This window comes from Gastrolobium bilobum, unplaced genomic scaffold (genome assembly GCF_033153095.1).
Source record: "Gastrolobium bilobum isolate Gb01-03AN ecotype WA unplaced genomic scaffold, APGP_CSIRO_Gbil_v1 utg45470, whole genome shotgun sequence".
NCBI classification, from domain to species: domain Eukaryota; kingdom Viridiplantae; phylum Streptophyta; class Magnoliopsida; order Fabales; family Fabaceae; genus Gastrolobium; species Gastrolobium bilobum.
The window spans coordinates 20604-36296 of NW_026898661.1; the positions used below are offsets into that span (position 1 = coordinate 20604).

The 15693-nt window shown below is 34.9% G+C and overlaps 2 protein-coding genes across 2 annotated transcripts; both read right to left on the minus strand.

Annotated features, from left to right (window-relative positions):
* Positions 1 to 1207: 1207 nt before the first annotated feature.
* Positions 1208 to 2792, minus strand: LOC133318128 (spermidine coumaroyl-CoA acyltransferase-like). The gene has a single exon (XM_061520085.1). It carries the CDS (start codon positions 2581 to 2583, stop codon positions 1231 to 1233), a length of 1353 nt encoding a protein of 450 aa, XP_061376069.1. The 5' UTR covers positions 2584 to 2792; the 3' UTR covers positions 1208 to 1230.
* Positions 2793 to 6677: 3885 nt separating this feature from the next.
* Positions 6678 to 8096, minus strand: LOC133318127 (uncharacterized). The gene is made up of 2 exons (XM_061520083.1): positions 7937 to 8096; positions 6678 to 7777 (listed from the first exon to the last, which is right to left on the minus strand). Exons 1-2 carry the CDS (start codon positions 8094 to 8096, stop codon positions 6678 to 6680), a joined length of 1260 nt encoding a protein of 419 aa, XP_061376067.1.
* Between the last annotated feature and the right edge of the window lie 7597 nt (positions 8097 to 15693).

A 15693-nucleotide genomic window follows, 5' to 3' on the forward strand; every position in this document is an offset into this window, starting at 1 on the left:
ATGCCTGAGAGGTGTTAGACAAAGAGAAAAGTTTAGGGATCGCAGCAGATTTAACATTTTAAGGAAGGTAAACCGTTCCAGTCTTCATTATTGGTTGAGCATGTGTCAACCCTGCATTTTAACAAGCTTTTGTTATATGTTTACTGTTATTTTTGCTGATCTGTTGCTTCAACTCTCTGATTGCATCATTGACGCACAATCTATATGGCATTTTTTTTTTAATATTCCATCGATTTATCAATTCGCTATTAATCTGATTCAGGGCGAGTATAAAATTAAGATTTTAATTCCTTCCAAATATGATATTAAAAATAATCAAACATATTTTCACCGCTTATCTACTCAAATCCCATGCATCAACTCTACCACCATTTCGTTTATATCGTATCTTTTACCGTAAGTTAAATGGGTGGATTATTTGCTACATGTCATGAAGCATTTCAACTTATATACTCTTATTAGTTTTATATTATATTAATCTCTTAACATATGCCCTAAACCAACAGTCTCATAAGATTATAGCCGTAAACAATTTACAGGCCTACAACATTGAAAGCCCATTTTTTCGGGTATAAAACATGGACTGTTTTAGAAGTTCTAATATCACTTAAGAAATTATTTTTCAAAAAAAAAAAAAATATCACTTAAAGAAATTTATTTCAACTCAAAAGTTTAAATGGAGACACTTTTATAAGTTTTATGGGCTTTACTTATCTGATGTTGTAGGAGAGAAGTTATCTTATGTTGTGAGATAAATTAAGTGGGGCCATCAATTTTAAAAAAAGAAAAAAAAAAGTGAGGCACATCTTTTTATGTGAGTGTAACACGAGAGATGAATCTTATGTAACATAAGAGTATAATTTTCCAAATTTTATATTATATTATTCATTTAACACCATAGTTTAGAATTGGCGGTGAGTGGGAAGTGTTTACTAGCAATAGAAAATTAACGAGTTCAAACTTGGAACAGCATTTGACCAATTGAAACTTGCAACAACGCTTGATTGATGCAAGTGAAATCAATTGTTAATAATAAATGTAACACTGACCTTTAAATATTGCAGTGGGAATGACACAACAAAAAGACATATAAAATTTACATATTTCCATGCTCGATAACCTCCATAGACTCATCAGAGCGCAACAATACAGTTAAGTGACGAAAGAGAAAAAAAGAAAGAAGAAGAAGTACATCCCATACATTTGTTCCTCTTTGATTTACCTTCCTAGCTAGGGTTTAATTAACCTGAGAGCTTCCATCTCCTCTCTGAACTTTGGCATGGCAGCAATAGGGAGGGATGAGAAAATCCTAACTCCTCCTTTCATTGATGGATCAAAGTTATTAGGAGATGCGAAAATGCACAAATCCACGGACTCAAACATGTTGCATGGGGCGGGTATTATATTTATAGGTTCCTTCCATCCAAAATCTACCTTTTCCAAGAAACCCAAATGCTTCCACTCAGTCAAAGTCATGAGTGCACCGATACCTTCCATGTTATGATCCACTTGTTTCGTCTCCAAAGTGTTGATTGTGTTTCTGATATAATCAGTGGTAAAAGCAGCATTTTTGGTCTCCTTGATGAGCTTCACAATCTCTGATAGTGGTCGTTCGTTGAGTTCCCTCACTGTTAGCACAACATTTGCATCCACGATAGCATTCCCATAATAGCCATAAGGCAAAGGAGAATCCAGCAAGTGCTGTCTCACTCCCACTATGATGTTTAACATAGTTTTCCCATCATAGCTCAGTTTTAAGGCTCTGGCTCTTGACCTCCACACATAGGCAGCAAGTGATTCAAAAGTTGTGAAGCTTTCGTTCTTCATACTCATCTTGAGTCTTCTTATGCTCTCACTGTCCACTTTAGAGCATTCATGCATAAGAACTGTTGTTGGCAGAAACGGCGAAACTGCAGCACAAGCCTCATCCATGGGGCTTTGCAATGGTTGCTTTGTTATTGTTCCAACTAGTCTCTCTCTATCCCACACAGGTTTCACAGAGGGCTCACTTTTTCCACTTGCAAGTTCAGCTAAGGCTCTGAAGAATTGAGATGCTCCATAGCCATCACAAATAGCGTGTGACGCCCCCATTCCAATTGTGAAACCCCCACATAGAAATTTAGTTACCTGGAGCACTAAGGGATGTTGGTAGCCATTTTCGTCTTGAGAATGAGGAAGATCAAGCACCAAGTTTTTCGCAGTTTTTGTGTCAGTGCCATCCAAGTAATGAAGAGAAGTAAGGTCGCAGTTAGCAATTGCCTCCAAGAATGGAACACCGTCTGCATTGCAGTTGACTCTAAGTTTTCCATCAACGTGTTTCACTAGCCTACCTGCAAGAGGATAATAATAAAGCAAAACCTTGGCGAGTGCTTCTTTGATCACATGAACAGGGTCTAGAACTTGGCCATGAGGGGTATCATGATTTGCTGATCTATATACATGAACCGTTTGACAAAGACTATAATGGGCGGGTTCATTGTCAAATGTTGACATAGAAAGAATAGAAGAAGGTGTGGGTTTTGATGGTTTGACTAGTACAACTTCTTTCATGTCAAATTTGAGGAATACCTTCTCAAATGCCATGGATAACGGTGGAGAGAAATGGGGCAAGGACGATTTTAATATACAAGAGAGAGCATCAACTCAGACCTTTATTTATATGCAAGAACGATCTCGACTAAAAAATAGTATAAATCGTATTATTTCTATGTAAGATGAGCTGTTATAGATATTCAAATCTTCGTTCCCACATGTCTGTCCACGTTTTTCCATGGCATGTCAGAAGGCATCCCTCAAGCTTAACATTAAAAAAGTTTAGCTTCTCTCTTATCATTATTGTTGCGCTTTGAATCTTTTAGCATTAATTATGAACTCGTGTGTAATAAAATAGATTACTTATGGTTGAGATCAGATAGTTTTTTATCATATTGTTTTTCTTCTTCAGTCATGTTTTTATTGTTAAAAAAAGTGAATATATTTGTTTATCAAATATAATATTTAGATTTCTTTTATTATTTATTATTTACTTTAAATTATCAATTTTTATTTGATTTAGATTTAGATTTTTATTTTTGAATGAAAATATCTTTAATTTTTAAATAATATTATTTAAACTAATTAGTAGGTGAGTCATGTGAACATCCACTTTTTGACCCATTTATCTTTCTTATTTGTTGATTTATTCACTAAATATAAAAGGGTTTTATAAGAGTTATGTTGTAGGAAAAGTGATTGTGTAATGTTATAGAGATTCGTTACGCGTGCCATAATTTTCTTTTTTCTTCAAAAAGTATGGGCTCCACAAAATGTTGTGTGTGTAAAAAAATTTATTGTATCATGTTAAATGACAAATGCAAATTCTAATATAAAATATAAGAAAATAAAGATTATATTCCCCCTTTTCCATTACAGCCCCCTTTTTCTTGATCACATGAATCCTAAAAATGTTTTTAGAGTATTATTGGTGCACAACGATCAATGGGGTGCAAACACCAAAAACATACAAAATTTTGTAGTTGACTGTGAGGAGCCTAGAGCCCACAGCCCCTAGCGAAAGTGTTAAAAGCAAAAACGTAAAAGAAAACAGAGGTGTAAAATTACTAAAGAACACACACCAATTTTTAATATGAAAATCTTTTCAATGTACATAGTAAAAGTTACGGGACCTAGTTCAAAAAAACTTATACAATAAAAAAGGGATTACAATATTATCTCTTTGGTATAAAAACCATAGAAATGCATAAAGATTATCTCACCCTCTAATGGAATGACATATAATTGTTTTCGCTCACAAAAAAAATATCTCTCTCTTGCCAACAACTCGGCCTTTGGATTTCTTTTTCTGTGAATGTTTTTTTTTTTTTTTTTTTTTTTGAATAGCAAAGAAAATTAAAAACACTTAAAGATTCCTAATCAAACCGGGCCAAGCTACCCCTCTATAATCCCTATTAAAAACTCCAAAACAACCAACCGGTGGAGACTCAAAGAATACAGTCTCCCATCCTAATGAAGTGGCATAGTTTGTAAGCCAATCAGCTACCCCATTGTCCTCTCTAAAAGTATGGACAAATTTCACCTGCCATTCTCGATTCCTCAGCTGAGAAATCTTTTTGAGCAATCCCACAAGTGGATGATTTTCAGCTACCCCATCACTAATCATATTGAGAACCACTTGAGAATCACCTTCAATGATGACCCTTCTAAACCCAAGGTTCCAAGCAGTTTGCAGGCCCAGAAAGACCCCCTAGACTTCGACTTTAACTGAGTTGCAAGTTCCAAGCTTCTTTGCAAATCCCATCTTCCAGTCCCCAGCCTCATCCCTCAGCACTCCACCACATCCACCCTGCTGGTTTCCCTCGTTTGAAGATCCATCAGTGTTGACCTTGATCCAACCCAAAAGGGGAAAAACCCATTTCACCATAGACTCTCTGCAGCCTTTATTATGCAAACCAGCATTTCTATACAGATATTTTTCATTAACATAGTTTGACAGGTAAACACAAGCCATTCTAGATGTTCTACCTTCAATGGGAACTTCTTTCTCGAAGATAAAATTGTTTCTTTCTTTCCATATAAACCAGCAAACCAGCCCAAACAATACACTCCTATTCTCCCCATCCAACATGCAATGTTCTTTGCTCAGGTTAATAGTTACCCAAGAGTGGAGAGGAAGGCCAAAGAATTCACCCCAGTTCTCTTCCCTTACAAAAGACTTCCATACCATCCTTGCCCAATGTTCTTGTAAGTTGATTTAATCGAGAAATTTCCATCCTGGGAGTGATTCCAAACCACCCTATCTTCCCCTTCATCCCTATCAGGAGGCCTATGACCTGCAATCAGATTCAAAGCTTCTTGGTTAAGCAAATAATTGAATTCCTGCCAATTCCACTCACCATTTGAATTGACCATATCCACTACATTAGCCTCTCGCACTTCAGCATGAATTTCCTGATTCACATGGTCTTTTAGAGGGCCTATTGGCAGCCATTTGTCATTCCAGAAAGAGCTCCCCATACCATTCCCCACCATAATTCTAGAACCTTCAAATACCTTTGGCCACACCCGAGATAAGCCCATCCAGAGATTGGAACAACTAGATTTCTTTGGAATAATAAGGGGCAAACCATCACCCATCTTGTACTTATTTTTTAGCACCTGCACCCAGAGACTATTCCTGTGAGTCAAAATACCATGGCCTATTTTCATCATACAGGTCTTGTTGGATATCTTTAGGTTTCTAATACCCAAGCCTCTACATTTCTTTGCTCTACAAACTACATTCCAAGGATATGCATGAACCTTCCTCTGTCCTCTGTTGCAGCCCCACACAAATCCTCTCATCCTCTGTTCCACTGCTTCACAGGTGCTTGCAGGAATCAAAGAAGTCTGCATGGAGTACATTGGGAGGGCATCAAGGACTGCCTTAGTTAACACCACCCTTCCTACCATAGAAAGGGACTTCTCCTTCCAAGCATTCAACCTACTGTTTGTTTTCTCTAGTATATAGCTGAAAGTATCCTTGTTCACCCTCTTATGAAAAATGGGGATCCCAAGATACTTTCCAAGATTAGACGCAATAGTAAAATTCATGGCTTAACTCAGCTCGGATCTTCTTGTATGATTCACATTCCTTGAAAAGCAGCACCTAGTTTTGCTATTGCTAACTTTCTGACCAGATGCTAGACAGAATTGACTCAAAATACTAGAGAGATCAGCTCAGCTTGGACCCCATTTGCTTCTGAGAAAATAAGCAGATCATCTGCAAAGAATAAATGGGAAATTGGAACCCCATTCTTTCCCATCTTCACAGGTTTCCATTTTTTTCCTCCACAGCATTGTTGATCAAATGTCCTAACCTTTCCATGCATAACACAAAAAGATAGGGGGATAAAGGGTTACCTTGCCTGATTCCTCTTGAGGGTGTGAATTCTTTAGTTAGAGCTCCATTCCATAGAATGTTCATTGATGGAGTTGAGACACAAGCCATAATAAGCCTCACAAGCGAGTTTGGCAAGCCTGTTAACACCAAAGTCTCCTCCAGAAAAGCCCAACTCACCCTGTCATAAGCTTTCTCCAAATCAACCTTTACAGCCATCCACCCTTTCCTTCCTTTCTTGGACCTCATAGAGTGAAAGATTTCCTGACTTATGATAATATTGTCAGTGGCATGCCTGCCTTTAACAAAACTACACTGGTTTGGTATGACCAGTGAGCTCATGTGACTTCTGAGCCTGGATGCTATCAGCTTTGTGATTCCCTTGTATATAACATTGCATAAACTAATAAGTCTGGATTGACTTATCATTTCAGGGTGGTCCACCTTCGGAATCAAACAAATGAGGGTTCGATTTATTTTTGCCACTGCCTCAGGTTCTTCGCAGGCTTCTTTAACAAGCTTATACACAGAATTGCCCACCTTACCCTAATTTGAATGAAAGAAGATAACATAGAGGCCATCAAAACCCGGGGCTTTAAAAGGATTCATCTCAAAAATTGTCCTTCTAATTTCCTCCATAACAGGGGTCTCTCCAATCTTACACCACTTTTCACTATCAATTATTGGAAAACTATTCAGACTGCCCAAGCTAGGACTCACTTGATCATCCATTGCATACAGGTTCTTAAAAAAACCAATAGCCATATCTTTAACCTTCTCAGGATCCTCCACCCATTCCCCATCATTTTTTTTTCAGATCTCCAATCTTATTCTTCCTGGTTCGAGCCACTGTAGCCGCATGAAATAACTTGGAGTTCCTGTCACCAAAGGCCAACCAATTACTCCTTGACCTCTGGAACCATGAAAGTTCTTCATGGATATATATGGTATTCAATTCAAACCAAAGATCCTTATGAAGCCTTTCCAAAGCCTCATCAAGGCCCCTACTGAGTTGAGAGTCCACCCCCTTAATTCTTCTTTGAAGTTTGAACTTTCTTTTCTTCTCTATCTTGAAAATATTATGGTGCCAAGCAGATGCATCCCTCTGGAATTTATCTTTGGCCCGAATCCAACTAGTCTCATTTTCCCAGCAATTATCCACCTCTTCACCAAAGCTGTCATTTATCACCCAAGCAGCTAGAAATCTAAAAGGTTTTATGCCTCTAAGATCCCCCTTCTTACTCTCATTTCTTAGGACAATAGGCCTATGATCCGACCCATGGAAATGTAGGTGGAAGATAGACCTATTAGGGAACCCCTGAAACCACTCTTCATTCCCCACCAACCTGTCTAATCTTTCCTGGAAGGCTCCTCTCTTCCAAGTAAACTTCGGTCCAGAGAACCCAGGATCAGATAGGCCACATTCACTCAGGAAAGTAACAAAGTCTTGGACACTCTCCCTATTAACAATAGCACCACCTTGTTTCTCCCCCTCTTGCATATAGGCATTAAAATCTCCCATAGCCGCCCACTTCCCTTCAACAGTAGCTGCTATATTCCTCAAACCTTCCCAAAGGACTCTCCTCTTAGGTCTTCTAGGACTTCCATAAATGAAAGTAAAATATTCTTCAATTCCCGAATTTAACCAGGTTATTTTTGAATGCACGAACTGGTGATCTTCCTCCAAGATACTAATACTAGTCATGCTTTTATTCCAAAGAATCCAGATTCCCCCTGAAAATCCTACAGCTTCACGTATGAAGAAATTATCAAAACCTAGGCTTCTAACAACCCTATCAGCTTTACTGCCACTGATCCTTGTTTCCAACAGTACCAGAACTTGGATTTTGTTCTGGAAAACCATATCCTTAATAAGAGCTGAGAACCCTTTTTTCCCTGCTCCTCTACAGTTCCATGTACACACAATCATCAAAAGGGATGAAAAGTACAGAACATGACAAAGTCATTAACCCAGAACAATAGGGATATCCCTGATACCTATATCATTCATTATATCATCAAGAACCATTGCAGTTCTCCCCTATTGGAAACCTTCTTTACCTTCCCCACTACCATCTGGTGGATTCTCCTTTAGTCCAGGATTGGACTTATTTCCAAGTCCTGTCTCACTTCCTCTATCACCTTTTGGAGTAACATCATCACCCAAATTCTTTGACCCCAATGAAGTTTCCCCCTGAACACTACCCCTGATAATCCCCATGTATACCCGTATAGTTACCCTATTGGCACCTTTTGGATAGAACTCTTAGAAAATTCTTTAGAAGATGAGTTGCTCACCTGTTTCCCCGAGCCCACTACTTCACTTCCTTGTTTCTGTTTTGAGATGTTTCTATCAGTAGTACTTTTCTTTTTCTTTCCTCCTCGGTTCCTTCTCTGCTGACTTGAGTCATCAGACACCATTCCCCCATTATCCGGGATTGAGCTGTTTCCCAACTGGTCTTGGGATCCTCCTTCTTTATCTTCTTCCAGAGGACCAAACCTAGAATCAGAACTTTTATTTTTAAGATTCAGGCCCGTATTCCTCGAATCAGGAACCTTACCCATACTTATCTCCTTTGGCTTCTGGTATGGCATAGGCCTCTTTTTATTCCTTCTCTGAACAGTCATCCAATTGCCAAAACCATTTACTTCTTGGCTTTTCTCAATCTCTTCCTCGATTACCACTGTTTTGTTCCCCTAATCAGCCTGTTGGCAAGGAGCCTCCTCACCTTTTGTATCTTCAGCATGCTTCATATTCTCAGGATTTAAAGGGCACTGATCCCCCTTGTGGCCATATTGGCCACACAGGAAACAAATTTGATGCAAGCCTTCGTACCTTATATACAGTTGTCTCTGTCCGATTCTGAACTTGGATAATAGACTCTTGCTCAAGTCTATTTCAACACAGATGCGGGCAAACCTACCTCTGTCAGTAATTTCTTCTAACTGACCTTGTCCACTGATCCTGAGGGAGCTCTCATCAATTCTCAGGGTACGACCCACCATGTTGCCCATTCTCCACAGATCTTTGTGCGTGTAGAACTCCCTTGGGACTCCAGGGATTCTAATCCAAACCGCCAGTTTCTTCACTCTGTCGTTATATGGGTCAAAATTCGGCCTCCACCTTTGAACAATGAGATAATGATTTGCAACGATCCATGGCCCCTGCTGTTGCACGAACACATAATCCTGAGTTTTCTCAAATTCGACCATATAGTGGTCATTCTCCAGATCAAGGACTTTGTACTCCCCCTCCAGATTCCAGAGTTTGTGAAGCCTGTTCCAAAGAATTCTTGCTCCAATCTTCTTTCCCATGAGTTTAACTATGAGAGCCTTCCTCCATCTTCTACATTGCTCCAGTTTCTAAAGAACATCGAACTGGTAGTACGGGTTCAAAGGATCGTCTTCCCCTGTTTGTTTATATGCCTTCATTGCTTCCTCTTCCTCGACTTCCTCACGTTTGCACTGAGCCAACCAGTCATCATCTTCTTCCTCTGGGTTTCCATCCCAAACACCATTCACGCGAAGGAGGTGATCCTTATAGGAAACCAACTTCCGAGGATCGCGTCTCACTTCTTCTTCCGTACCGGGAGAAGGCTCTGATCCACCCACTCCTCTCTTCAGTTTTTCATCGTCAGCTTCAACCTCCATGGCGCCCGCACACGGAGATTCATCATGCATGTCCAGATCCATGCCGGCTTCCCCCTTAGCTTTCTTCGGTTCCCTATTAATTAATGTATCCCCCTCAGAATTGGGGGATCTACCCCCTTTGACAACCATACGAACGAAAAAACCCTAGCAGAGCCTTTAACAAGATTAACACGCGCTCCACGCGCCCACTCTCTTAATTACCTTTGTCCTTCTGTGAATGTTCTTTAGTAATTGGGAAGTGATCCCTCTTAAACTTGAGAACTACGACAACTTTGTTCATTGAGCCTGGTCTATCATGGGTTATTGATAGGGGTGTAAATGAGCTAGGTCAGCCTATATGGGCCTACGGCCTAACCTATATTAGGCTAAGCTTGGTCTATTACAAATAGTAAAATAGAACAGACATAGCTTTTAAAAAAACTTATTTAGAAAATAGGCCATAGGTTTTTTGTACATGTCGGGCCTATAAGCCTACAAGCGGCCTATATCATATTATTTATTTTAAATAAAATAAATAATTTTATAAATAATATTATTTTAATTATTCTTTTAATTATTGAATATTTAATAGACTTAAACAGGCTAACAGGCATAGGTCAAATTTTTTATTTTTTAAATATGGGTCAGACCATACTTGTAATTCGGAACCCATACAGGTTGACAGGCCAGGTCAAACCCAATAATTTTACACAGATCTAACTTATTTAAGGCAAAACCTAGCTCAACCTACTATATTTACACCCCTATTTATGCACCCAACAAATCTCTTCATATGTGCTCGTGAGGAAAGATGTTCAAGCTCTCATATCTAAGTTGATTCATGTTAACAAATAATCTGAATGTATTTTTATATTTTTTCTCTAATAGTTTATCATTATCATGTTAACAAATAATCTGAAAATATCCAAGCAGAATGTATAGTCGGTGCATAAGATTTACAAATTTGTAGCCACATTAATAAGTATATTTGACTTTTGTCGTTCGAAATATAAAAGAACAAAAGCAGAGCGATCACGTAATTCTTAGTTAACTTCAATTTGTTGGCAACAACTATAAATATAGCAATTTATAGAAATATGAATTTTGTACACGTGATAAAATACGTGACAACGATCTTTGTGAAATACATTTCAAGCATGTCGGATCAAATTAAAATTATATTTTAATGCTAAAATATAGAAGAGAGGCAGGTGCAACTAATTATATAAATTAAAATTATACTTGTTGTATTAAAATATTACTGTTTACTTCTTCAAAATTGTTTGGAAGCAATCATACAGATGTGAACAGTTATTTTTCATACTTTATTTATCATTTATTTTTTAACACAAGCTAAGCATTTGTATAAGTTTGTCCACTTTTAAATTGGATGTTCAAAAAAACTTAAATGAATTCATGAATGTTTATAGTATGTAGCTGCACATGATAGCAGAAATCCCTCACGTGTTCAATCCAATCAATTCTTAAAATCACAACATTGAAAGTTATCTATATCGTGGAAGATTGTAAACGCTAAGACTTCCCAGGTTTGATAGAACAAGCCTTTTATGATCATAATTTATATGTGTGTATGTTGTAAGTGAATGAAATAGATTAGAACAGTTGTGCTGCATATGTTATTTTTGTATAAACTCTTTTCGATTCTAATGTCTGTTTTCTGAAGCACATTTAGTTAATTTATATTATCCTCAAACATAACTAACATAAAAGTAATTGAAGTTGCACGAGCAGCAACAACAACCTGTTGCGGAGAAGATGATTGATGAAATTCCTGAGAGAGATGTTATCTCTTGGAGCACTATATGATGATGGGTTATGTCCAAAATGGACTCTTGGATGATGGTTTGGAGCGTTTTAGAGAGATGAGGGAGAAAGGGATTGTTGCCACTACAGCAAGTATATCAATCGTTTCAAGTAATAAAGTAGTGAGAAAGAATATCGTCCCACGAGGATTAATGTGCCAAATACTATTATAACTATTCTCCTTAATTTGGAAAACTCGAATTGATTTGGAAAATAGAATAATTTTTGAATTTAAAATAAAACAAAAATTAATTGCAGTAAATATCAAGAACATCAAGAACGCAAGAATTGAGTATTAAATTTAGAATATCAAAAACAAAAGATGCATTTAAGAATTATTTCACCTCAGATCCTCCTAGAGTAATTTAAATTAATTTCAATAATAATTTACCTCAGATATTTCAAACAATTCATCTTCTAAAAATAATTGGTTAAATCCTAATGTCTTAGTGACTTTAACCCTTTACTCTAATTGGAATCCTAATGTCTTAGTAATCCCTCTTAGAATTAGCATTAAACGCGATGAATTATGAAGTCTACAACTCAAGCAAGCCTATGTCTAGGTCATACAAGAATTGGTATTTTACCCTAGTCAGGATTAAAATCCCAATATGTCTATTGCGAGCCCTAACCCTCAAATTCCTATAAGAGTGATCAGTTCATACAAGGATATATATAGGAATTCATGCAAGGTAAAATACAAATACTGAAATAATTTATTAAAGAAACTAAATTAAACCATAACTAGGATTCACACTGGATCCGTAATCCTAACTACATAAATAAACTTAGCCTAACATGTTCACATTAAAGAAAGATTGAAACTTTCATAATATGAACCCTATATTTCATAACAAAACATTCATGAACGAAATTCTTTCACTATAGGAAACGATTTCAAACAATTTTTGTGTCAATAGATAATTAGAAACTTGTTTTTCAAAAGCCCCAAAGCAATTTAAGGTTTCAATGTATCGATTTTGAAAAAAAATTTAAGAAATTTTCTAAACTTTCATATAATAAAACCTAAAAATTCAGATTCGAAATTTTCTTAGAATATTCAATGAAAATATGCATATGATATATGGTTAAAAAACTGTCACCACGTAGAACAAAAACCTCAAGGTTTTCAAGATCAATTGCAAAAAATTCAAAACGAAATGTTATCATGAACTTTAGATTCTATATGCAAATTTAGAATTATTTTAATAATTAAAAAAATTAGGTCTTATAATCATATATGTATAGCTTTGATACCAAATGAAGAAGATAATTTTCAACCCATTGGTCAAACCCAAGAGTAGGAACGAGAAAATTCTAATGCATGGAGGAGTAGTATAACTTTAGATATGTGAAAAGCTGTTGCTTAGTAATTTTGAATGTTTGTTAAAAAATATATTATGTTTTACTGATTGAGAAAATTATATTAAGTTTACTTTTTTTTATTAATTTCATTGCATTTATTTTTTATTTTTTTATTGACTTTTGTAATTTTGAATGTTTGTTAAAAATTCATATGATTTTTTAAAATCTTATAAATCCATATTGTCCTTTCAAATCTTATAAATTCTATTAAAATCCTTTTAAATCCAATCTTATGAAATCTTGATTGTAAAAAAAGTCTTTTAAAAAACTCTTTAAAGTCCCTCAATTCTAAATAGTCTTTTAAAATTTGTGAGATTTTTTATCTGAAAAAATCTTTTAAAATTCCATGAATGAAAAACCATTGATAGGAGGTTGGCATTGACACTCAGCGTCACAACATTTCTTAGATTAAAAGTAAGCATGTACTCATGTTGAGTTGGCTTAAATTTTTTAGAATTAAAGCCAACACCGAAATTCTGTATGACGTATATTCCACCTTCCGCTAGTTGATCTCTTGTCCTCAAGGAATCCCGTACAGTCCCCTGAATCTTACCACCTTGTTATTAGAAAAAAAAAAGAAACCATAAGCAATGCTTAATAGTTGTATGAATTAAAAAAATAATAATCTGCACGATAGAAATGCGTAACAAAACTCACATGTTCATCTATTAAAATCATCTCGACATTGTCTCCCATCTCGGGTCAAAACAAGTTTGGTCGCCTCCAGAGTTTGATAACCCTAACTTTGATCCTCCATTGCTTTTTAGATGATGTCAGATCACGGATGAGATCAAATCTCATAGTCATGTTATTATTTTATTTAGCCCAACTTGGGATGAAATTTTTTTGCTATTGCTGACTTATTTAATTTTTGTTTCTCATTTAAATTTTATTTTCCATGTAGTTTACGTTTTTCATTTAGTTCCCATCAAGGGTATATACTATTATACTTTTGAGCCCAACTTGGGATGGAAAATTTCTATTATTGCTGACTCATATAATTTCTATTTCTCATTTAGTTTTTGTTTTTCATTTAGTTTTCATTTTTCATGTAGTTTCTGATTTCATTTAGTTTACGTTTTTCATTTTAGCCCAACTTGAGATGGAAAACTTCTGCTATTGCAGACTCATTTAGTTTTTGTTTCTCAATTATTTTTCTTTTTTCATGTAATTGCCATTTTTGTTTAGTTTATGTTTTTCATTTAGTTCCCATTAAGGGTATATATTATTATTTTTTTATTAATTTATTATTATTATTATTGTTATTAACCGGTTAAGTGTGAAAAAGAATCTGGTTCATGGGATTTAAAGTTGACATATGACATTTTCGTTTCTCAATTAATTTTCATTTTTCATGTAGGTTCCGTTTTCATTTAGTTTACATTTTTCATTTAGTTGCCATTAAGGGCATATACTATTATTTGTTTGAACTCAACTTGGGATGGAAAACTTCTACTATTGTTTTTCATTTAGCTTATGTTTATTATTTAGTTTCTGCTTGTCATTTAGTTTTTGTATCTCATTTAGTTTCATTTTTCATTTAATTTTCATTTTTCATGTAGTTTATGTTTTTCATTTAGTTTCTGTTTCTTATTTAGCTTCCGTTAGTCATTCAGTTTCCATTTTTCATGTAGTTTTTGTTTTTCATTTAATTTTTATTTTTATTAGTTTCTGTTTTCATTTATTTTACGTTTTTCATTTAGTTCCCATTAAGGATATATACAATTTTTTTTAGCCCAACTTGGGACGAAAAACTTCTACTATTATCGACTCAATTAGTTTTCGTTTCTCATTTAATTTTCGTTTCTCAATTAATTTTCGTTTCTCAAATAATTTTCGTTTTCATTTAGTTTATGTTTTTCATTTGAGCTCAACTTGGATGGAAAACTTTTGCTATTGATGACTCATTTAATTTCTGTTTCTCAATTAATTTTTTATTTTTCATGTAATTTTCGTTTTCATTTAGTTTATGTTTTTCATTTAGTTCCCATTAAGGCTATATACTATTTTTTATTAATTTATTATTATTATTGTTATTAACTGGTTAAGTGTGAAAATGATTCTGGTTCATGGGGTTTAAAGCAGAACGTGGCATTTCTGTTTCTCAGTTAATTATCATTTTTCGTGTAGTTTCCATTTTCATTTAGTTTACGTTTTTTCATTTAGTTATCATTAAGAGTATATACTATTATTTTTTTGAGCCCAACTTGAGATGAAAAACTTTTGCTATTGTTTTTCTGTTTCTCATTTAGTTTCAGTTTTTCATTTAATTTTTGTTTTTCATGTAGTTTCTATTTTCATTTAATTTATGTTTTTCATTTAGTTCCTGTTTCTCATTTAGTTTCCGTTTCTCATTTAGTTTTTGTTTTTCTTGTAATTTTTGTTTCAATGTAGTTTCTATTTTCATTTAGTTTATGTTTTTCATTTAGTTCCCGTTTCTCATTTAGTTTCCGTTTCTCATTTAGTTTTTGTTTTTCTTGTAATTTTTGTTTCTATGTAGTTTCCATTTTCATTTAATTCTTATTAAGGGTATATACTATAATTTTTTTTAGCCCAACTTGGGATGAAAAAGTTCTGCTATTGCTGACTCTTTTAGTTTCTGTTTCTCATTTAGTTTCCATTTCTTAATTAATTTTCGTTTTTCATGTAATTTATGTTTGGAAAAAATATTTCTCCAGTCAATGGAGATAAAGTTATCTCCAATGAGCTTAAAACGATGTCGTTTTGGAGTTATAAAATTAAAAAATTATAATGATAAAGACTAAAATAACCCTGTAATATATTATAATTACAAAAATACCTTAATTTCCGTCCTAAAATGACATCGTTTTGGGCTCACTGGAGATAATTTATCTCCATTGACTGCAGAAATCCTTTACCCTTTATGTTTTCACTCAGTTTAAGTTTTTTATTTGAGCCTAACTTGGGATGAAAAATTTCTGCTATTGCTGACTCATTTAGTTTTCGTTTCTCAATTAATTTTTGTTTTCATGTAATTT